Source organism: Mastigoproctus giganteus, chromosome 12 (assembly GCF_048544385.1).
Source record: "Mastigoproctus giganteus isolate SK-2022 chromosome 12, ASM4854438v1, whole genome shotgun sequence".
Lineage (NCBI taxonomy): Eukaryota > Metazoa > Arthropoda > Arachnida > Uropygi > Thelyphonidae > Mastigoproctus > Mastigoproctus giganteus.
The window spans coordinates 23352582-23377665 of record NC_143586.1 but is presented as its reverse complement, the minus strand read 5'-3'; the positions used below and the strand labels follow the sequence as shown (position 1 = coordinate 23377665).

Genomic DNA, 25084 nt, shown 5'->3' with positions numbered 1-25084 from the left:
ATTTTCAGAGAATTTTAATCAGCCATTCCTTTACACATTCAAAGAAAAGTGGAAAGGAATGGTTGATTGATTTATAAACCTTTTCAGGCCAGGAATAGTTGATTAAATTGTAAATTTAATTACCTGGTTATTCAAATTAAATTGGCAGGTGAACAGACAAAATTGTGTTTATTATGCCTCAGAGAATCCACATGTAACAGCATCAAAAAATTAAATGCTGTTTGGTTTGGTGGTTAGGTATTGATGTAAAGGCTTTTCTTGTTTTAGTGACGTAGTCATAGATGAAAGCTACCTGGATGTGGTAAATAAATAATGTAGTCCCATCATGCTAATATTGTGCGGGTTTTTTTTTTTTTTTTTCTAAATAAAGCATTCCCTGAAGACAGATTGTTTAGACAAGGGTCACCATCGATTGACCATTGCAGTCACTTGATTTAATGCCCTTGTGTTTTTTTTTTTTTTTTTCTTGTGGATGTATATGAAAGTTGGTATACCTTATTGATCATTGTAGATGTGCATTTCTCAGGCAAATGTTACCAAATGGACTCAATTTTGTGAATCTCAAAAGTTGTTGTTGGATTTTAGGTGCAACTTAGACAACATTTTACTGTTGTATATCATGTCTGTACAGGCATTGTATGTTCCTGGGCTGATTTGCATGCTGTTTTCCTTCTGAAAAATTTGGAATAACTCTCTGTGTAAAAAACACAGCCACCCAATGTGCTGGGACAAGGGAGACTACCACTGGTTGACAGTCAAGGTGAATGGCAGTTGGCATGTGCTGTCCAGAACAACAGTTGGCTTATGATCCTTCAGTTAATGGCAGGCTACAAACAGAGCACAAAGAAATATTTCAGAGCACACCAACTAGCAGATTGATTGACATATTGAATAGGCAGCTTTGTTCAGGGGCCCACGTTGATTGACCATCGACGCCTCCACTTGCAGTGGGCATGGGAGCACCACACCTGAATATTGGAGAGCTGGAAAAGTCACTTGGTCTAATAAATGAAGGTTCCAGCCTCATCATGTCAATGGAAGGATGCCATATATGATGAAAGCAGGTGAACAGCTGCAACCAGACTGCATTGGATGAAACAGGCTGGTGGCAATGATAATATGGTTTGGGGAATGTTTTCATGGATATCACTGGATCACCTCATGTCCATTGAACACACCCTCAACTGCCAGAACCTGCCTTGGCATTGTTTCAGACCAAGTTTTGCTCCACATGGTGACCATATATTCAGATAGTGTTGGACTCTTTGAACAAGATAATGCACCATGTCACAAGGCCTGTGTTGTGCAGGGATGGTTTGAGGATCATGTCTAAGCATTTTGTGTATTCCCATGGCAGCCAAATTTCCATGACATCAATCTCATTGAACATTTGTGGAATGCAACATTCACTAGTGTGTTTTTCCTTTGCCACTTTGGCAGGTCCTTCTGTCTGGCTGGTCCAGGATACCTGAGGACACCTGCAATCTCGTGGAGTTAGTGACATACCGGATGTAAGTGGTTATCGTGGCAAAAGATGGCTGTAATGTTTTGGCTTTTGTGTGTGTAAAACATTATTTGCATTTTCTGTTTTCATATCTGAATATTGTTTCTTACAGGATTTAGAAGCTGTAACATGGCATTGTGATGGAACAAAATTTATAAGTGCTCATCTTGATGGCAGCTATATTACTTGGAATACAACAGATTCATCGAAATCTGAAAGTCCACCTAATGCACTTTATGGTATTACTTCAATATTGATTTTTTTAATAATTAGTTTTTTTTCATTTGTGAACTTAAAATGTTGCCATATTTTATTTGCTTTCCATTCATACTTTTCCATAAATTATGTTTTGATAGAAATTAAGACACGAGATCTCATGTTTTTAATTGAAGTAAAGAAAAGTGTAACATTAAATATTGTAGCTGTAACTAAACTCCTCTGAAAATAAGATATAATTTTCTTAGGCTTTATTCTTCTAAATATTTTTGCGGAAACAGGCTGTTTCAAAGATATGATTGATGAGCACATGAGTGCTTTATTCCCTAACAGTTATGAGAAGTGTGCCATTGTTTGGCATTTCTGGGAAGCAGACTGCTGGAAAACAAAAATGAGAGTAGGAGTATGTTATAGGCTAATGACTGTGATGAGTATAACCAGCTGTACAGATGAATAGTGTGTGCCAATAAATCAAATTGTCTTATAATGGGGGAATTTTAACTTTCCAGATATTGACTGGAGCTTGCAGGGTAGTCACCCAAATGTTAAGCAAGACTTTTGTGGATTAACTAGGTGACTGTTTTCTCACTGGAGAGAGAGAGAGAGAGAGAGAGAGAGAGAGAGAGAGAGAGAGAGAGAGAGAGAGAGAGAGAGAGAGAGAGCTCATGATGTGATGATTATCAACAGAAACTTTTCTTGCATTAAGGATCCCCCTCCCAGGTGGCAGTAATCACAGTGTATTGGTGTGGGATTTACTTAAAGATATAACTATTGTCAAAGACAGATGGAAGGGCTTTTGCTTTTGTAAAGGTAACTACGATGGTTTCACATGGGTTTAAAATCTATGCTGTGGGAAAACTGATGATGTTACCAACAGCAAATTCTAAATGTGACACATTCAGGGAAGTAATTGTAAAAGCTACTAGGCTTTTTATACCACCTAAGAGATACTGTTCGAGGCTTAGACCTAAATAGATGTTAGATGAACTGATGAGACATGTGGCAAAGAAAAAAAAATTCATCTGATTCATATAAATTATGCAATACAGAAACCTATAGTAGATATCGACTAGTCCGAGGTCAGTCACAAAGGAGGTTAGGCAAGCTAAGACAGTTATGAGAAGTCTCCAGCAAAGAAAGCATGGAAGATTTCTTTATGTAAACATTAGAAGGAAGGGGGGTGAATCATTTGTCCACTAGATGGGAGTGGTTTAACTGTTGATGATCCTTCTTAGTTTGCTGACAAATTGAATTGGTATTTTGTCTACATCCACTTATGAGGAATATTTTAGGGATGGGGATACCATAAGTTTATCATATTCTAACAGTTAGGTGATTTTGTGATAACTAAGTGGAAAGTAGAGTAGAAAATTTTCATGCTAAATGTAGAGAAGAAAAAGAAAAAGTGGCATGTGAGGTGGTTTTTTTTTTTTTTTAAGGGATGAGTTTGTTTGAACAATCTGATAGAATTGAATATTATGATGCAGTAACAAAAGAACCAACCAGATTCAAAAAATAATTTTTACATCATATATTTAGTTTTCAGAAAAGATTTTGATACAGTTGCAAAAGGAAAAACAAAAAAAAAAACCTGCTGTGCAACTTTAAGGGTGAGTTACTGCTATGGATAAAATGAGAGAGAGAGAGAGAGATTGCTGTTTTCTGTATGTATTAGTGATAATGACATATCAGGCTTAATATCTACGTTTGCAGATGATACAAAGGTTGGCAGGGTAGTTAATGACAGTAATCAGAGTATGCTACTTCAACAAGATCTAGAAAAATTAGTCAGATGGGCTGAGAGGTGGGCAGTTGAAGTTTAACAATGGTAAATGCAAGATACTTCGTATGGGTAACAGCAATCCTGGATTAATATACCAACTGTCATACTACATACAGTGTAGAAGATAATGAAAAAGATCTAGGGATAATTTTGCACTCAGATATGAAGTTCTCTGAACAGTGCATACAGAATCAGTACATCTCATGGGGTTTTTGTCATTAATATATAGAAATTTTTTTCCAGCAGGGATAAGAGATGATTATCCTTTTGTGTTAGGCAATGGGTAGGCCACAACTTGAGTATTGCATACAGTTCTAGAAGCCTCAATTTAGGAAGGATGTTAATCTGTTGAGACAGGGATAGAGAAGACTAATGAGGTTAGTGAGAAGAACAAAATCCATTCAAAGTCTTAAACACCTCAGTCAGATCTCCTGTGAGGAGGTTTGATTGAGGTGTTGAATGTTGGTGTCGGCTTTGAATGAATTGAGTAAGTTCACTGCTGCTGCTGGAATCCTTTGTCCTCTTGCCCAGACCACAAACAAGGGGACATAAATTCAAATTGAGGAAGGATGGTTGCAGGGTAGAGGAGTGGAAGTTTGCCTTCGGCCAGCAAGTAGTTGATTGTTGGAACTAACAAACTTCCATCTTGTGTATTATAGTGGATGTATATGCTTGCATTCTTGCTTATTTTTTTCCACTACTAATACTGAATTCATTTCTGCATTCCAGGAAATGAAAGTGCTGACTTTACTGCTAAACATCCTCAACCCGCTCTCTCACAACATCCTCAGGTTCTTTACATAGACTACAAGTCTGTCATGTGCAAAATTTGGAATTGGACACACTCATCTCTATCTATCATTGGAAGAAAGCCCTCCTCAGTGCTCATCGTATCACAGACAACTTACACTCCATTTCCTGGTTGATTTCCCTTACATTTAACTATCTGATCAGACACTTTTCAATCACTTTCTACATTGAATATCTCATAATTTATCTCACTTCATAGGAAATGAAGCAAATATAGAAGAACTTTCTTCTATATTTGCTTGGAAGTAAACTATGAGCAGACACAATTTGACCTTAGTACCCCTTGTGTCATTAAGCCCAATACCAACAACAAATTCATTTCTCTAATGCAAAAATTATAGATTCACTGTAAAGATGGGACCACAGTAAATGGTTTGTGGTGCTATGCTAATGTGTTTGCATTTATACCATAGGGAGAGAATGCACTGAATCAGAGTAAGATTATACCTACCTATATTAAGGTGTTATGCTCTATCATGATGAACATTGGCTAAGTGTGGGGGCCAGTGATGACTTATTCGAGATCTCATTTACTACTAGCATAAAAAAAAAGTTAGTTACTTCAAAGAAAAAGTTTAATAACATAAAACTAAAAAAAATATATTTAAAAGTGCTCAAATTAAATATTTCAATTCTGTGGGTATGTATTATATATAGTATTATTTTTAATACAGGCAGTTCCCGCTTTAAGAGTTTTCGCTTTACGTGTCCCCCCCCCCAAGTATCAACAAAATCGAAAATAGGAACATTAATTGGAAAAAAAAAAAAAAAAAAATGTTAAACATTCATAAATACTGCATTTCAAACCACGCTCGTAGCTATACAATAGTGTACCCAGCTTTATGATATTAATCCATTCAAGAGACACCATTGTATCGTGAAAACATCGTAATGTGAACCCAATAACACATTGTTTTTTGGTAATTCATTCCACAACCTCGGAAGTTGAAATTTTTGCTATATAACTCTCTAAAAGGTTGTTTTATAGTGTAAATTATATTAGTTATCAATTCAAATCATTAAAATGCACTACACTCATCGTTATCATATGTTCTGTTATAAAAACCAATTTTGAATGGTTTTGTAATATTTTTTAAAGTACATTTCTGGAGGTCACGACCATAAAACAATAAAAACAATTTCCACTTTCCGGCTTATTGTGCTTTTCTGTTACTGCAATCAATTATAAATGGGTAGTAGACACATTTCTGGAGGTCTCCATGTTATTGCATTTGAGAAAATATCGACAGCTGGAATTGTGTGGTGAAACGTGTTTCCTCCTTACTGAAATCTTCAATCATATAAGAAACATTTTTAATAAATTTTCAGAATATTCTCTCAATTCTTTTTTTTTCTTTTTTTTTTTAAGCTTTGTAAATTTGTTACTCCACGCAAATCATGTTAGTTGCAATTTGTGTGTTTCGTTAAAAAAGGTTATGCATGCTATTGAACTTTATAAAGAAAAGAGAAGATTATCTTGGAAATAAATGCCTCTTGAAGCAAACAAACCAAGTGTCGAGCCAATAACGAGTGTGCATTTAGTCAATGATGATGAATAATAAACATTCTCTAACATTTGTAAGTCATAAATAATTTCTCTATTATTATAATTTGCTTGATTTTACAGGCTATGTTTTTCATTTCTTTGGATAATTCAATCATTGTTTAAGCATAAACTAATTAGCTAACTAATTTCATTGTTGATAATGTATTTAACATTGTCTATGGGAAATAAATTCCAGCTTTACGAGTATGCGCTAGGAACGAATTAACTCGTAAAGTTCGGGAACTATCTGTACTTTTAAATCGTCTTGGTTTTAGTATTATTATTGGCAAGAATGGCGCAAGGAAAGAACCTGATATAGTATTAGCCAAAAAAAAATACAAGCACATTGTCACCCATCCTTCACTTCATTTCCCATTTATTTCAAGTATTTATCCAGTCCTTAAGTTTAGATAAACTTTCAACCTGCACAAGAGCAGATGGGAGTTTATTTCAACATTCAGTCACTCTTTTTCTAACAGTTTTCAAATAACTATTCTACAGTCATTCCCTCTCAAATTAAATATATACCATTTTGTATATTTCATGTGATTGTGTATAGGTGTCAGCATTTAGCTTACTGAACCCTTTTAAATCCTTATGCTTGGCTTTCTAAACATATTTTAGAACAAAAGTCTGTATTGATAAGAATAATCCATTGTGTCTTTAACCAAACTTGTCACTGTTTTCTGTATCTTCTCCAACATGCCTACATATTTGCAAAAATAGGGTTTACACTCCTGTATGCACTATCCAAGATCATTGTCTGATCATTGCTTTATATAATAGAATAATTACATCTTTGTCTCTACAGGCAAATTTTCTCTATCTCATTGACAGAATTCCATGTAGTTTAGGCTGACTTAGTAGCCTAACCACACTGTTCATATCAGATTGTGTGACTTTTCCCAATTAATACCTATTTCAATCCAGATACAAATACATTGCAATTACCAGCAGCCAAGGTAGATATTTTGCTGTCTCTTAGCCCATTCGGATATTTTATCTGGGTCTTGTTAAAGTATCATATTCTGATTACTATCATTAATCATCCTGCTTACCTTTATATCATCAGCAGACTTAGATTAACTTGAAACTTAAACTTGAAATATGTCATTAATAAATATTAGAAACAGTAAGGAGGCCCAGCACCAAACCTTGTAGACCTCATCTTTTAACATTAGTCCATGAATAGTGGTAGCCATTTATAACTACTTTATCTTTTACCACTTAACCCATCTCTTTATCTCTTGTATTATCTTATCCCTAATTCTGTATTTCTCTAGTTTATACAATAATCATTTGTGTGGGTTTCAGCAGTTATTCTTTACACACGATTGTTTATTGATGACCTAGAGTAACTAATTAAATCAGTCAGTATGACCCATGCTTTGATTTATCTTCCCAAAGCCTTGCTCCAACTCTTCCAGTTACCTGTGCATCCAGTATCAAGTGCATCCAGTTGATATAGATGAACAATGCACTGTTGAGTCAGTTTGGTGTGACATAAGCACTGCGAAAGCAAAATAAGAGTAGGAGTGTGTTATAGGCCTAATGACTCGAATGAGTACAATGAACATTTGTACAAAGAAATAGTGGGCTAGTAAATCAGAATGTCTTATGGGGGATTTTAACTTCCCAGATATTGACTGGAACTTGTAGTTTGGTCACTCGCACAGTAGTCAGACTTTTGTGGATTAATTGGATGATTGTTTTCTGCAGCAGCATGTTCGAGAGGCAACCAGAGAGGTTAATACTCTTGATCTGGTTATCAGCAGTGATCATTCGTGTATTAAGAATTTGCAGATAAAGGAACCACTAGGTGGCAGGGATCACAGTGTATACTGATGTGGGATTTACTTAAAGATTTAATTACCATCAGGGGTAAAGGAAAGGGTTTTTGCTTCCGTAAAGGTGAGTACAGTGCTCTCCGACAGTTTTTAAATTCTGTACAGTGAGATCAACTGACAATGGTACCAACAGTAAATTCTAAGTGGGAAGCGTTCAAGGAATTAATCGTGGAAGCTACTAAAAGTTTCATACCTATTAAGAAATATTGTTCAAGGTTTAGGCCTAAATGGTTATCTAATGAACTAATGAGACTCGTAATAGAGAAGAAAAATGCATGGGATGCATATAAATTATCAAGCCACTCAGAAGCCAATGGCAGATATAAGCTAGTCTGTAATCAGGTGACAAAGGAGGTTAGGCAGGCGAAGGCAGATTACGAGAAATCCTTGGCAAAAGATGCTAAGAAAAACAGCAAGGATTTCTTTACTTATATAAACTCCAAAAGGAAGGGGATGAATCTGATTGGTCCACTTGACATCGATGGTTCAACTGTTGATGATCCTGCTCAGATAGCAAACAAACTGAATGAGTATTTTGCATCTACATTCACACATGAGGAATTATTAAGGTTTGAAAATGGCAGAAGGTTATCAAATTGTAGCAGGATACTTAATGATTTTGGAATAACTGAAAGCAAAGTGGAGGAGAAATTGTTGAAGTTAAACATAAGAAAAGCACCTGGGGTGGATGGGATCTATCCAGTTATATTAAAGGAGGCAGCAAAGCAACTAAGCAAAGCAACTAAGCAAACCCTTAGACATAATTATGAGAGCATCCTTGGACTCAGGGGAGGTCCCCACGGACTGGAGATGTGCAAATGTATCCCCAATTCACAAAGGGGGATCGAAGGGTGACACGAGTAATTACAGACCAGTTAGTTTAACTTCTGTTCTGGGTAAAATAATGGAGTCACTGGTTAAAGATGCATTGCAGGATCATCTAGACCAAGACTGCCGCAATAATTCAGACACAGCATGGGTTTGTTAAGGGAAAGTCTTGTCTGACAAATTTGATAGGATATTATGATGTGGTTACAAAGGAACTGGATGCAAAAAATAATTTTGATATTATATATATTTGGATTTCAGGAAAGCTTTTGACACTGTTGCGCATGGAAGACTATTGTACAAATTGGAGCAGAATGGTATTAAGGGTAAGTTGCTACAATGGATAAAAGGATGGTTGGTAATCAATGGGCACTGCTCTTCGTGGACTAATGTTATTAATGTTGGCAGGGTTGTTAATGACAGTAATGGCAGTGTGCTACTGCAACAGGATCTAGATAATTTGGGCAGATGGGGTAAGAAGTGGCAACTGAAGTTTAACCTTGACAAATGCAAAGTACTGCATATGGGTAGAAGTAACCCCAGAGAAACGTACCAACTGTGTGGTACTACACTTAAGGTGGTAGAAAATGAAAAAGACCTGGGAGTAATTGTGCAGTCAGATATGATGTTTTCTGAGCAATGCAGACAGGCTGCCAGGGCAGGTCATGGGGTTTTGTCAATGATATATAGGAATTTTGCTAGCAGGGAAAAGGAGGTGATTATCCCTCTGTATAAGGCAGTGGTCAGGCCTCGCCATGAGTACTGCGTACAGGTCTGGAGGCCTCATTTTAGGAAGGATGTAGATTTACTTGAGCGTGTACCGAGAAGGGCAACAAGATTGGTGAGGGGAATGAAGGGATCCTCTTACCAAGAGAGGCTTAAGTTCTGCAAATTGCAGTGGCTGGAGACTAGGCACCTGCGCGGTGATCTGATTGAGGTATATAATGCCTTGAATGGGTTGAGCACGCTGAAGTCTGATGGGATCCTTCCACTTGTTCAGATTACGAACCTAAGGGGACATAAATTCAAATTAAGAAAAGACAGATGTAGAATAGATGTGCGGAAATTTGCCTTTAGCCAGTGGGTGGTTAATTGCTGGAACAAACTTCCATCTGTCGTTGTGGAAATTTTATAGGTTGAATAAATTTAAGGACGAACAATTTTATAGGTTGAATAAATTTAAGGACGAACTGGACAGGCATTTGGAGGGAATGGTGCGTTTTTTTTTTTTTTTTTTTTTTTGGCTGATGCTGCAGAAGCTCATACACTTGCTTTCTTGCATCACACGCCACTACTACTACATTCTTGTCCATATGATCCTGTATTACATCCTTAACTAAGAACTTTACAATCTCTTCCCTGGCACAAAAAATTAGCTATGCCAGTGATATTCTCCACTCTAGCAGGCTCATTTGTGTCCTTTTAAGGTCCAACAGTGTTGGTAATATAACTTGGAATTGCTATGACTCTGATGCAGAACCTTACATTTCTTCTTCTTCTTCTTCTTCTTCTTTATCTTCGCCTTCTTCCTAATTTTATATGGGGTCGGCATTTCCGTCCTTAATTCTTTTCCTCCATTCCTCCCTATCCTGGGCTTCCTCTCTCCTCCATCCTCTGCCACCTTATCCTTCCATCTCAGCTTAGGTCTCTTCCTCTTCCCTATCACCTCCAACTTTTCACACCGCTTTCCCACATACTCCCCACTTTTTCGTTCCACATGTCCAAGCCACCTCAACCTAGATTCCTGCATTTTTTTTTTACTCGGGGGGGCCCCCACCTTAACCGTACCTCTGATGTAGTCATTTCTTATCCTGTCCTTCCTTGCCACGCCACACATCCATCTTGGCATCCCCATCTCCGTCACTTCCATCTATCTTCTTCTCCTGCGCCCTTGTAATCACCCATGTCTCAGCACCGTACGTCAATGCTGGTCTAACCACAGTTTTATACACCCTTCCCTTCATTCTACAATTTACTTTCTTATCCCGTAGCACCCCACTCATCTTTCTCCAGTTCAACCATCCACATTGCACTCTATGCTGTATTTCGGCACTCAATCCTCCATCCCTCTCATCATTCGATCCCAGATACATGAATTTCGAAACTGATGGTAGCTTTTCCTCCTGCAGTTTTATAGAACTCAGCTTCTCCATTCAATACCATATATTCTGTCTTTGTTCTACTTATCCTCATGCCTCTCTCTTCCAACGCTTTCCTCCATTCCTCCAGTTTCTTCTCTACCTTTCCTTGGGATGGTTCACACAGTACGATATCATCTGCAAACAGCATACTCCATGGTGCTCTACTCTTCACTTCTCTCACTCACCAACACATCCGTTACCAGATCCCTGGTGCAGTCCAACTTCTACAGAGAACCCTTCAGTCATACCTACACTACTCTCAACCTGAGTCACTGCTCCCTTGTACATTTCCTTCACAAGCCTTACGTACTTTTCTGCAGAACCTTACATTTAGTAGCATTAAAACTTAATTGCCATTTTTTTTTTTTTAGACCAGCTGTATAATTTGCCTGTCCTGTTGTAGCAACATTCTCTGATGGTTCTCATTGTTAACATCCATTCCCAACTTAATACCATCAATAAATATTCATATAGCATTGGAGATTTGTTCGGTAAATATAATACATTGCTAAACTTGTTACATCAAATGAACTTGTTTTTTCAGAAGGTGAAATTTTCTTGCAATTTTTTTATTAACAGTTGTTAATTTATAAAAACTGTTTTCTTTTAGGACCATATCCTTGCAAAGCAATAAACAAGATTCTGTGGAAAACAGTTAAAGGAGGGTATGTTCAATGTAAATAGCAGATTAGCAACCATAATTTATATAATTGGTGGATATAATTATATCTGAATATACAAATTATTACCTGAATGAATATAGGTACCATTTGTTAGGTCACTTTCAAATTTTATTGCAGTATAAAAGTATTTTTCCTAAAAATGAGTGGTCGCTCATTCTCAGTTTGATGATACAGTGTTTACCTGAATTACAAACTAAAATGCAAGTTCATTGAGTTTGGTACTTGAATTTCATTTATTCCCATAAAGCTTTATGCTTTCCTATTTTCTCTCCAATTGATTATAATTACATTGTATTTTTACTTTTTTTTTTACTCTTGATATTCTATGAATAAATATTCTGTGAATGCAATGTAGATGCAGTGCTTTTTCCACTAGACAGCCAAGTAACTTCACTTTTAGCATAGTCACTTTTTACTGATCACCTTCATTTTGACATGCTGGACTTGCTGTGCAGTGTGCATAATATGCTGCAGCAGAGACAAAGGGGGGGGGGAATTAGCTACACAGTACAAATATGCTGTGCAGCTAATTGTACATCTATGTCCTCTCTTTGAAAGCTTCCCAATTGTATAGACATAAATTTAGTATAGTGTTTGGATGCTAACTTGTATCTTTAAATGAATTTAATTGACTTTGCATTTTTCAGAGACAATTTTTTATGCCACTATCTACAGTTAAAGATTACTTGCCCAGATCCTTTGAACTTTTTGTGAATCCCAAAGAGTATTCATCTGACTGTGAAACACTATTATAAAGAAAAAAAAAAAAAAAATATATATATATATATATATATATAATAAATAACCATACAAATAAATTAGAATGAGAGTTAAAAATAAAATGCCAGCAGTATGGCAAGACAGGAGCGAAAATAGTCAAAATTAAACTTAAGAATCAAACCAAACAGGGAGGAAAGAGAAGGGTAACAAGAGTAAAAATATTGCAGCAGAAAATCTCTAAGATAATTTAGAACATCTAATTATAAGAATAATATTTCATTAAATTTTGAAAGCCAATTAAAATAGAAATTTAACGGTGTCCCCTCTGATGGGCACCAGGTCCAAATTTATGTGAAATATTACCAACAGAGATCTAGACCACTACAGTAAAATAAAACAAAAATAAACCAAAAATACTGACCATTATGCCCCATCTCAACAGAGGACCACAAGTCCAATAATCGTCAGGGAATCGCTGCACTTCGATCGCTAGACAAATTGCCGCAAAGGCGAGTTGATCAAAAGATCAGTCCGCCACCCGACCTCCAGATCAAACCGCCAATGTAGAGGACTTGAATAGCGTTGTCCTGATGCAACGAAAATTAAAAATAGAACAGATACGAGTACTCCAGTGCAAAGCCACACTACTCACAAAATTAATCTTAACCAGTTTATATAGATGAAAAATGAACTATGAATGGTAGCATAGGTGGAGCGTTAGCAATTCACCCACTACTGTTATGTGATATACTTATACATATATTTGAATAACGTTTAAATTAGTTTGAATCTGAATCTTTCATGATAGAAATAAAAAAATTTATTTTTATCATGAAATATTCAGTTTCCAACTATTTTAAACGTTATTCAAATATATATAAGTCGAACTTCCCTATAACGAATTCGATAAATCCAGCAAAAAAATTCGTTATAGAGAAATTTCATTATACAGAGAATATCTTTTTTATTAGAAATTGTTATCTAATTAGAAAATGAAAACGAATCTACATTTATTTTTAATGTATTTTATTTCAAAAACATACTTATTTAAATTACGTTTACACAGTTTTCGCCGGTAAGTATCACAAATTAAAAAATCTGTAATTTTCGTTTGCACAGTAGAATTAAAAAATTGTCTGATTCTCAAAGAAAACCTCACATTTGTTCAGAGCATTAAAACATTATCAGGAATATTTTCACAAAACTGTAGATCCATACGAACCGTTAATCATTTCTTCGTGAGTTGGCTTTTCTACGGGTTGTTCTGATGCGTCATCGTTAATTTCTTTGTTGATCGTGGTCGCGTTTTAACACTGTTCAGCAGTATTTCATCTTCATTTGGATGTTCTGTTGTAGTCAGATCTTGATCTACATAAACATAACTATCCAGTGTTATTTCATTTTCAATGTTTCCGGACGATTCTAATAATGTCCAAAAGTTTTTCAGTTGTGAAAGGGACAGTTCATCTTGTTCGTCTAGTCGTTGTTCGACTTCTGTATTCAATGCAAATCCCGCTTTCGAAAAACAATTTTGAATAGTATATTCAGTGACATTGTTTGTCCAAACTTTTGCCAGTTCGGAGATGCAATCTCTAAGGTTAATTGTAACCTCCAAGTTTCTATTTTCTGATAACGCATTACAATCTTCATTATTATTCTCGTTCGATAATGAAATTTAAAAATTTTAATAATACCTTGGTCCACTGGCGGAGTTTTTACGTTATGTTTGGTGGTAAAAACAACAACTTCGCACTTTTAAGTTTGGCAGGGTGTGCCGGACAGTTGTTGGCGCCTCCGTAGCCAGGTGGGAAGGAGCAGCAGTGCGTAGCACACGCTTCTTGATTAGACCGGGGTTCGAGCCCGTCACCACCAAATATGGAAGATGCGGAAAGGTCAGAGAATGACCACCGCATATCCCGGAGCAATATGGCCTTAGTTTTAGTTGCTAATGCTCCTAAAACACCAAATAACAACAAATAACCGGACAGTTGTCAGTTATCAACACTATTTTCCTTTTTAATTTTTTTGTTATACGCTTGTCTAGTTTTAATATCCATTCTTCAAAAATATCACTTGTCATCCATGATTTTATATATTAAAGGTGTAGTCAGCTTCCAAAGATTTTGTGCCTCTAAAACATCTTGGGTTTTTTGATATTCCGTTGACTAAAAGTCTTAATTTTTCACTTCCTGTCATATTTGCTCCCACTAGCACAGTGATTCTTTCTTTGCTTTGTTTTCCGCCAAACAAAGCAAAGAAAAACCAATAAACATTTAAAGAATAAACCCATTTCGTCAGCATTAAAAACATCCTTACGCTCATATTCTTCCAAAATCTTCTTTAAGGTATTGTTCCTCCAACTGTTGCAATCTTCTTCGCTTACATTAACACTTTCTCCACAAATAACCTTTTCCACAATTCTGTGGCGCTTCTTAAATTTATTTAGCCACCTAGTGCTCGCATTAAATTCTGTATGTCCAAGGGACTGTGCAAATTTCAGAACTTGTTTAATTATTAGACCCGATATTGGGATATTCTTTTCACGTATCATTTGCACCCATTTTAGAACAGCTTTATCAACATCTTCGTATATACACAACTTAATTCGCTTCTTGTCTGCTCCTCCTTCAATTGCATTTAAAATTGATTCTCGATTTTTTTTTTTAAAATTGTAGATAAACTGCTTGCAGATATGCCATATTTCTCCGCAACATCTTTTTTCTTAAAACCCTGGTCAATATCATAACAATCTTTGCTTTATCATCAATACTTAAACACTTTCTCTTTGACATTGTTTTCGCAATTGTAAAAATTACTGGACTGCAGCTCTTGCCGATACATACACCGCAAACTTCGCTGCACTGGCCATATAGTGAATTGTTAGTACAGGTACCGCCTACTCAATGACGTTCGCTTGCCAATTCAACAGTATCACTCACTTTGAAGAAATATACGACTTTGTGAATTTCTTTTATTCTGCTTTCATTCATATATACACGAAAGAAAATTTATGATTAATGTATGCTGTATGTTACTTTCAGAAAAAAAAAAAAAAAAAAGTACAAGTGCATATAGCCTATGTGATTGATGACGAATGAAATTTAAAAAAAAAAAACCATCTACTGGGAGTCCAGTTAGACGAGAACGGGCATATCATGTAATGATTTGACATGAAGGTCATGTGGTACAGTTGAGGTGAGAAGCGAATGTCACTCAGTAGGCGTTACTAAAAACAGACTATGGTAGCATTCTATGTATTGCCGCCGCAGCATGCTAAAGGTTTACCGCAGCGAATTTCGTTTTCTCCTGAGCCAACATCAATTTACAAATCTACCCTATTTATTGTAAAGTTTACGACCACTTTTAAGAAAACCCATTTGGTTTAATAACGGTAACAAAAATGAAACAAAGACCCTCCTACGGGCGTCAATGGCCACAAGTGTTCACTAAAAGGATGATTAATTAATTCCAGATGCTAAGCCACAATTTTGGAAGGAAGGAAGCAGTATATTTGAGCGTCTGTTTAGCAGTAAATGCTTGAAAATCTTCAAAAATGCTTTTACTAATTTTTTTAAAAATTCGTTATAGAGAGACTAACACTTATATGGGGTTAATTGTACATGCAATTTCATTTCAAGGTGCAATGTTTTGCGAAAAAATTCATAATATAGAGAAAGTCATTAAATAGAAGCTCGTAATAGAGAAGTTCCACTGTATGTATATATATATATATATATATATATATATATATATACAGGGTGATTCACTACCAGTGCGACAAACTTGCAGGAGGTGTAGGGGGCACAAAGACGAATCGGAATCACATAGCATTGCAGGGTCCGAAATGCCTTCGTCATGCGGTAGAGGACGTTGAACAGGAGGTCGCATGAACAGCGATCCCGCTGGAAGTCAGCATTTGCGAACCGTTTCTGTTGAAGAAACCAAGTAGCAAAAGTCCTCTGGAGTGGATAATCCGCAGGCTCCAATGATTCAACGCATTGCAGATGGTATGAACTCATCTAGTTTGTTGACAGTATCCTCCATACAGTGGATTGGGAAATACCCAATTATTGGCCTATCGCTCGAGTACTCGTACTCGGATTGCCTTCTGCAAGACGTAGGACATTCTTCTCATTGTCTGGCGTGCTCGTCATTCGCTCTCGATGAATGAAAGCAGAATAAAATAAATTCAGAAAAGAGCATATTCCTTCAAAGTGATTGATAGGAAAGGTCACATGATACTGTTGAAATGGCAAGCGAACGTCATTGGGCTGGCGATACTAACAATTCACTATATGGCCAGCGCAGCAAAGTTCGCAGTGTATGTATCGGCAAGAGCTGCAGTAGATTAATTTTTACAGTCGCGGAAACAATGTCGAAGAGAAAGTGTTTAAGTATTAATGATAAAGCAAAGATTCTTCATGATATCGATGAGGGTTTTAAGAAAAAAGATATTACGGAGAAATATGGCATACCTGTAAGCAGTTTATCTACTATTTTAAAAAACTGAGAATCAATTTTAAATGCAATTGAAGGAGGAGCAGACAAGAAGTGAATTAAGTTGTGTATATACGAAGATGTTGATAAAGCTGTTCTAAAACGGGTGCAAATGATACGTGAAAAGAATATACCAATATTGGGTACAATAATTAAGCAACAAGCTCTGAAATTTGCACAGTCCCTTGGGCATACAGAATTTAATGCGAGCACTGGGTGGTTAGATAAATTTAAGAAGCGCCACAGAATTGTGGAAAAGGTTATTTGTGGAGAAAGTGTTAATGTAAACGAAGAAGATTGCAACAGTTGGAGGAACAATACCTTAAAAAAGATTTTGGAAGAATATGAACCTAAGGATCTTTTTAACTGACGAAATGGGTTTATTCTTGCTTTTAAGGATGATAAATGTTTTGGTGGAAAATGAAGCGAAGAAAGAATCACTGTGCTAGTTGGAGCAAATATGACAGAAAGTGAAAAATTAAGACTTTTAGTCATTGGAAAATCAAAAAACCCAAGATGTTTTTAGAGGCACAAAATCTTTGGAAGTTGACTACACCTTTAATAAAAAAGCATGGATGACAAGTGATATTTTGAAGAATGGATATTAAAACTAGACAAGCGTATAACAAAAGAAAAAAGGAAAATCGTGTTGGTAACTGACAACTGTCCAGCCTATCCTGCCAGTATTCCAGCCAAACTTAAGTGTGAAGTTGTTGTTGTTTTTACCACCAAACGTAATGTCAAAACCCCAGCCAATGGACCAAAGCATTATTAAAAATTTTAAATTTCATTATCGAAAGAAAATAATAATGAAGATTGTCAATGCGTTAGCATTATCAGAAAATAGAAACTTGGAGGTTTAAATTAACCTTAGAGATTGCATCTCTGAACTGGCAAAAGTTTGGACAAACGATGTCACTGAATATGCCATTCAAAATGGTTTTTCGAAAGTGGGATTTGCATTGAATACAGAAGTCAAACAACAACTGGACGAACAAGATGAACTGCCCCTTTCACAACTGAAAAACTTTTAAACTGGATAGTTATGTTTATGTAGATCAAGATCTGACTACAATAGAACATCCAAATGAAGATGAAATACTGCTGAACAGTGTTAGACGCGACCATAATCACGAGGAAATTAACGATGACACTGAAGACATATCAGAACAACCCGTAGAAAAGCTAACTCATGAAGAAATGATTCGCGCTTTTAAAATGGTTCGTCTGGGTGTACAGTTTTGTGAAAATGTTCTTGATAATGTTTTTAATGTTCCGAATAAATGTGAGGTTTTCTTTGAGAATCAGACAATTTTTTAATTGTACTGTGCAAACGAAAATTACAGATTTTTTTTTTTTTTTTAAATTTGTGATACTTATCGTCAAAAATTGTGTAAAACGTAACTTAAATAAGTATATTTTTGAAATAAAATACATTAAAAATAAATGTAGACTTCTTTCATTTTCTAATTAGAGAACAATTTCTAATAAAAAAGATTATCTGTATAACGAATTTTTTCGCTGGATTTATCGAATTCATTATAGGGAAGTTCGACTGTGTGTGTGTGTGTGTGTATATATATATATATATATATATATAACCATACAAATAAATTAGAATGAGAATTAAAAATAAAATAATGCCAGCAGTATGGCAAGACGAGCGAAAAAGTCAAAATTAAACTTAAGAATCAAACCAAACAGGGAGGGAAGAGAGGGGTAACAAGAATAAAAATATTGCGGCAGAAAATCTCTAAGGTAATTTAGAACATCTAATTATGAGAATAATAATTCATTAAATTTTGAAAGACAATTAAAATAGAAATTTAACGGCGCCTCCTCTGACAGGCACCATGTCCAAATTTATGTGAAATATCACCAACAGAGATCTAGACCACTACAGTAAAATAAAACAAATAAAACTTTGCGGCGATTTGTCTAGTGATTGAAATGCAGAGATTCCCTGACCATTATTGGCCTTGTGGTCCTCTGTTGAGATGGGGTGTAATAGTTAGTCTATTTTTTGGTTTATTTTTGTTTTATTTTACTGTAGTGGTCTAGATCTCTGTTTGGTGATATTTCATATAAATTTGGACCTGGTGCCCATCAGAGGGGGTGCCATTAAATTTCTACTTTAATTGGCTTTCAAAATTTAATGAATTATTATTCTCATAATTAGATGTTCTAAATTATCTTAGATTTTCTGCTGCAATATTTTTACTCTTGTTACCCCTCTCTTCCCTCCCTGTTTGGTTTGATTCTTAAGTTTAATTTAGACTTTTTCACTCTTGTCTTGCCATACTGCTGGCATTATTTTATTTTTTTATTTTTAACTCTCAATCTAATTTATTTGTATGGTTATTTTTTAAGCATTATGTAGAGGAATATGCTTTTTGCTGCCTGTGATGTTTGCTGTACCTTTTTTATTTTATTTTTATCATGAAAGATTCAGTTTCCAACTATTTTAAACGTTAATATATAAAATATATTATATATATATATATATATATATATATATATATATATATATATATATATATTCATTTATCTATAATTTTAATCTATACAGTATGTGCATCTGCATGCATATACCATTTATATAAAAATAAAGGCTGTCAAAAATCTATCTATGAATAAATAGATAGATTAAATAGGTGCATGAAGAGTAGCATGCATTTGACTGTTTTGTTCTGGGGCCTGAATTTGAGGTGCATCACATGAATCACTAAATGCTTGAGTCCTTGATGAATCCCCAGTTTTGTCTCTAGACATCTTCAGATTCCATCATTGACACAGTATCATATAGTAATACATAAGGTTTTAATTTGATCAGTACATTGATTATTGAAAAAAAATTTATTTTTTTTCTTTATTCTCAGTGTAGTTGAGCTAGGATTATCTATCAGATTGATCTTGGAATACATGAGCTATACAAGTGATGAACTGATATGCAAATTGTCAACTTCATTTCTGTCTGAGTCATGACGTCCTCAGAAGAAGTACTTGAAGTGGATCTTGTAGCAACTGTTAAAGAATTAAACTTACAAAATGTTACAGTAATATAAAGTAACACAATAATATAGTAATTAAGCAGTTACTATAATTTTTCTCATACCAAACTTAAGAATTTGTATTTACAAAGCACTGAAAAGAATGTAACTTAGAAGTATTAGTTTAACAAAAGGTAACAATTAAATTTCAAATATCTTAAAGAAATTGAGGGAAAAAAAATTTATCTGACTCAATCCACATCTCTTATATCCTTCAGAAACCAGATGATAGAGCATATCCTAAAAGAATATGCCTTCTCTGAACTGCCAACATGTTTCATTTTGAAATAGTTAAAGAAATCAAACCTCAAGTTCCTGATACACAGACTACTTGAAATAAAATATTTACCCTTCAAATGAGAATTTGTGAAATGTTGAAGTAGTGTAGTGCACCAATTCTGAAGTAGTGTAGCAGAAGTTTGTTTAATTCATAGTCATTTCTTTACATTTACCAAAAGATTAAGAATTTTGAAGTTATCTCTGCTGGAATTTCCTTGAATCAGAATTTTATATTTAAGTAAGGGTCATCTTCCTTTAATATTGAAAAACTTTATCCCTTTCATTCACAAGTTTGATAGACATGTTCATTTACATGATAGTGAGGATTCCTCTATGGCTGGTTTTGTGGAGAAAAAGTTTTTTCGTGGAATTTAAATAATTGTAAAAATTAAATTTTTACTGAAATGCTTTTAAATATTGATATGTTTTATTTTGACTTGATTGCCTAACATTAGAGTGAATTTTTTTTAAATTAAAAAAAAATAATAAAAAATATTCGTGGTTTCAAAAGAAAATTAAAAATTCATGGTTTCAAAATTATAAACTTATGGTTTAAGAAAAATTAAACCCATGCTTAGTATTGGTTTTTAATGCAGTAATATCCTTTATCTAATTACCATTTAATTCGGCTTTATCAGTTTCTAAATCTGAATTCCAGTGAATATCAGATTTTTTTTTTTAAATCCAAATTGGACAACAATGGCCAACAATTGTGATCTTTTATTTTTGTGCTGCTATCTATTACAACTGTTCCTGCCATTAACTGGAAACAGAAATAAGAGATTGCAACACTACCAAAAGACTTCAAAACAATTTTGTTATTGGACATATTATATGATTCTTATATGAAATGACCTGGGAGAGTGCCAGTTTACTTTGGAAAGGGTTAAGCCATCTAATCACGAATTCACATCATCTGTGGAAACTAAACTTGAAATTTTTCTTGGAGTTTATGCCCGCAACCTTCTTTTGGAAAAAGATAATTGCCCTATAATTAGAAAACAACCTTTCAAAAAAGATAGAAGAGGTGCTTTTTAATCTCATTCTTTTATATAGGAACTTGCAAGACTTCTCATATTATAATGAAAAATTAAGCATTTCTCTTCTAAGAGAAGAGATATTTACTGTATTTTCTTTTCTCTGCCAGTTTTTCATAAGTTAATATATCTCTTATTTTTGTTTGCTTAAAACAAAAAAATTACACTTATAAATTTCTTTTGTTTTTTGATTAAAAGTATTTGCATATCATATGATTTACTTATTAAAATGTTATATCTTTTCTCTAGTTCTAATGAAATTATGAATTTTCTTTAATTCTTTGTTATTCTAGGGATGACTATATAATTTTATCTGGTGGTATGCCTCGTGGAAATTATGGTGATAAGCATACAGTGACAATTATGTGTGGAGAAAAGCACCAAGTTCTTGATTTTACTTCAAAAGTTGTGGATTTTTTTACCATTAGTGATAAACATGATGAAACAGGTTAGTGGAAATTGTTATATGAGAGAGAGAGATGTTTCATAAGTTAGTTTTCAAGCAAATTTACACGGTATAACAATATTTCATAGTTATTTATATAGGTAATTTAAGTTATTTAATTAAAAATAATATTTTTAAAAATAAATAATAATATAAATTGCCTATTTGATTCCCTCTTCACATAGGTATTTATCCAGCTAATGTTTGAATTTCCCCAAGCTGTTGGCTTCAGCCATGGAGGAAACTTATTCCAGTAATTAACAACTATAATTTCAATTTATGGTCCATAGTTCTGGAATCATTTATAACAGTGAAAATAACCTCATCCATTTTAATTTCACCTGCCAAAGTCTTGCGCACCTCAATACAGTTTGCTTTAAGGTGTCAAGTTTCAAAGCTACGTAGCCCACATATTCAGTCTTTTCTTATACGAACACCTTTTTGCATCTCACTAGGTGCATTGCCAGTTTTTGAATCCTTTCAAGAGTCAAGATTTCTTTTTAGGTGCATCAGCATACTTTGTATGGTGATGCACCTAAAAATGCATGTGGATACACATGGTATTCCAAGTGTGGTCATACAATTGCTTTACACAATGGGATTGACCTCCCTATCTCTATAAGAAAATGTTCAATGACTTGTTAATGGGCCTTCTTTGCTACATGTCTGTGTACTGCTCAGGAAAACTTTGCCTAACTTTATTATATATAACTCTGAAATCCCTTTCTTCCTCTGCTATATTTAGTTCAGCCATACCAAGTGTATAAATTATTTTGGTATTGCTATTTCCCAGATGTTAGGACTTTGCATTTTACTTCATTAAAACATATCTACCACATTTCTGATCATCCTGAAGAAGCTTTTCTTTAGCACTGAGCATTAACTTCTGTAACACTCTTGACGTCATGCCCTCTATCCTTTCACTGATGTCATTTAAGTAAATCAAAAGATCAAAAAAACACAACCCAGTGGCCTTAGTGCTGATCTATGGGAACCCTACTTCTTATGTTAGCCCAATCCAAAGAATAACTGTTAACAACAGCTCTCTGTCTCTTACTCTGCATCTGTCTTGTGATCCACTAACTTTTTTTTTTTTTTTTTTTTTTCCTGTGATTTCTACTTGTTCCAGCTTGTGCATTAACCTCTTATGCAGAACTGAGTCAAATTCTCTGCTGAAAAATCAACTAAACAATTTGGAAATTATTTCCTACATCCAGCTCCTCATGAGTAACCATATAAAAAATAGCTAACTAGGTTGACTAAACATGATTTTATTTTTTTCATTTCTATCAAAATGATCCTGTAATGTACTGGGTCTATCACTGACATAAGGCTAACTGGCCAGTAGTTATCCACTTCACTTTTAGAATTGCCTTTATGTATTGGCAATATGTTGGCAACTTCTCCAGTCCAAGAGAATCTCTCCTGAACCAATTGATCTTAATGGTTCAATGCACACTCTCTTGCTACCTCTCCCAAAATTACTGGGTGTATGCCATAAACTCCAGCAGCCTTACCTTTAGGCTCAAGTTTTTTTTAATGAATAATCTAAAATTTCAGTATTGCTAATTTCATGCTTCTGGTCTCACTTGCACAGTTTTTTTTTTGCTTCGCCACAAAATGTCTTGTCTGTACTGATGCAAGGTATTTATTCAGCTCTGAAATGTCAGCTGTGTTATTTAAGACATTCCTATACCCATTACACAAAGATCCTATTGATTTGTTCTCTTCTTTGTGTTCACATACATAAAAAATCCTTATTCCCACTCTTTGCTTTCTATGAGAAAGGCTGATTATGAGAAATCACTGTTCTCATGAACAGTGATTTCTCATAATCAGCCTTTGTCAGCCCAACCTTTTTATGTGGTACTACTGTTACAGATCATCTTGTAGTTGTTATAGGCTTCTGTACATTTTATCACGCTGTAGTTCTTCCATGCCCCCTTTTTTTTTTGCTGTATTATACTGGCTTGTTCATCATTCATCCATCCTTGATGGATTAATAATGAACTAATGGATATAATGCTGTGAATTATAGTAGTTTTAAATCTATACCACAATTCTGATGTATTCACTTTTTGCACACTGCAGGCTGTCTCTCCAGATTATAGAGGCCATGTAACACCTTATGCTATCATAATCTTTCCTGAAATTAAAACCCATTCCTTTTAACAGTCTGCCTTCATAAACGGTTATTACCATCACTAGTATTTAGGGCATATAACAGACTGAACCATTTATCTTCTATGCTTGTTTGCTTTCAACACTGAAATTAGAGTATAAGGTTAACCTGTTTTTAGGCATGTTTGCATATATATATATATATGCAAGGTGGAATTAATAGAGCTGTTAAAAAATGTGAAGATGGAAGCGTAAATTACACAAAATGCCATAACTAATAGGAGAAGGATAGCAAAAAAAGGAAGTATCGTAGACATGAAAAAGAGAACAAATGTAAAAATCCTATTTGTTATAATGTATCATGCAAAATTATAGGCTGAATTGAAAAGCCAATTAGAGAGAAGGTAACTGTAAAGTAAAAAATGATTAAATTAAAATAAGGAGTGATAGCCAGCATCAGGTATGGCTGGGTAATTTTGGTTATAGGTCCAAAATAGGAGTAGAGAAAATAAAATTCAAACCTGAATGTTAGCTAAAAGTAAAAATTGGTGCATTAGCAAGGGCACATGATGCAAGAAAGCAAGCTTATATAGCATCACCAAAAAAAAAAAAACCTTATTTCACCCATCCCCTCGCTCCAAATGTTTGTCAAGTTCTGCCTTAAATCTATTTAAGCTATCAACTTCTACGACAGATGGAAGTTTGTTCCAGCAATCAACCACCTGCTGGCCAAAGGCAAACTTCCGCACATCTATCCTACAACCGTCTTTCCTCAATTTTAATTTATGCCCTCTCAGGCTATTATTCTGAGCAAGAGGAAGAATACCATCATCAGCATTGAGCATGCTCAAACCATTCAAGGTTTTATACACCTCAATCAGATCGCAGGTGCCTAGTCTCCAGACACTGTAATTTGCAAAATTTAAGCCTTTCTTCGTAAGAACAACCCTTTGTTCTATTCACTAATCTTGTTGCCCTTCTCTGTACTCGTTCCACCAGCTCTACATCCTTCTTAAATGAGGCCTCCAGACCTGTATACAGTACTCAAGGTGTGGCCTGACCATTGCCTTATACAAGGGGATAATCACCTCCTTATACCTGCTAGAAAAATTCCTGTATATCATTGACCAGACACCATGAGCTACTCTTGCAGACTGTCTGCACTGCTCAGAAAACTTCATATCTGCCTGCACAATTAACCCCAGGTCCTTTTCATTCTCTACCACTGTCAGTGTGGTACCACAGAGTTGATACGTTACTCTGGGATTACTGCTTCCCATATGCAGCACTTTACATTTGTCAATGTTAAACTTCATCTGCTCAACTTTTCTGGATCCTGTTGCAGCAGTGTACTGTCATTAGTGTCATTAACAACCCTGCCAACCTTCGTATCGTCTGCAAACTTGGACATTAAGCCTGATATACCATCATCAATATCATTTATAAATACAGAAAACAACAATGGACTCAACACTGAACCCTGAGGGACTCCACTAATAACATTAGTCCACAAAAGCAGTGCCCATTGAGTACCACTCTGTCTTCTCCCACTGAACCGATCAACATGATCAGGTACT

At 35.0% G+C, this 25084-nt stretch overlaps 1 protein-coding gene across 1 annotated transcript in view; it reads left to right on the top strand.

Annotated features, from left to right (window-relative positions):
* Positions 1–25084, top strand: part of LOC150076780 (lethal(2) giant larvae protein homolog 1-like) — a 227416-nt gene that overhangs the window by 13348 nt on the left and 188984 nt on the right. Inside the window, exons 3-5 of the mRNA XM_090386649.1 lie at positions 1617–1743; positions 11286–11340; positions 21235–21389. Coding sequence (XP_090242775.1) covers positions 1617–1743; positions 11286–11340; positions 21235–21389 — 337 coding nt within the window. The remainder of the gene's footprint in view (positions 1–1616; positions 1744–11285; positions 11341–21234; positions 21390–25084) is intronic.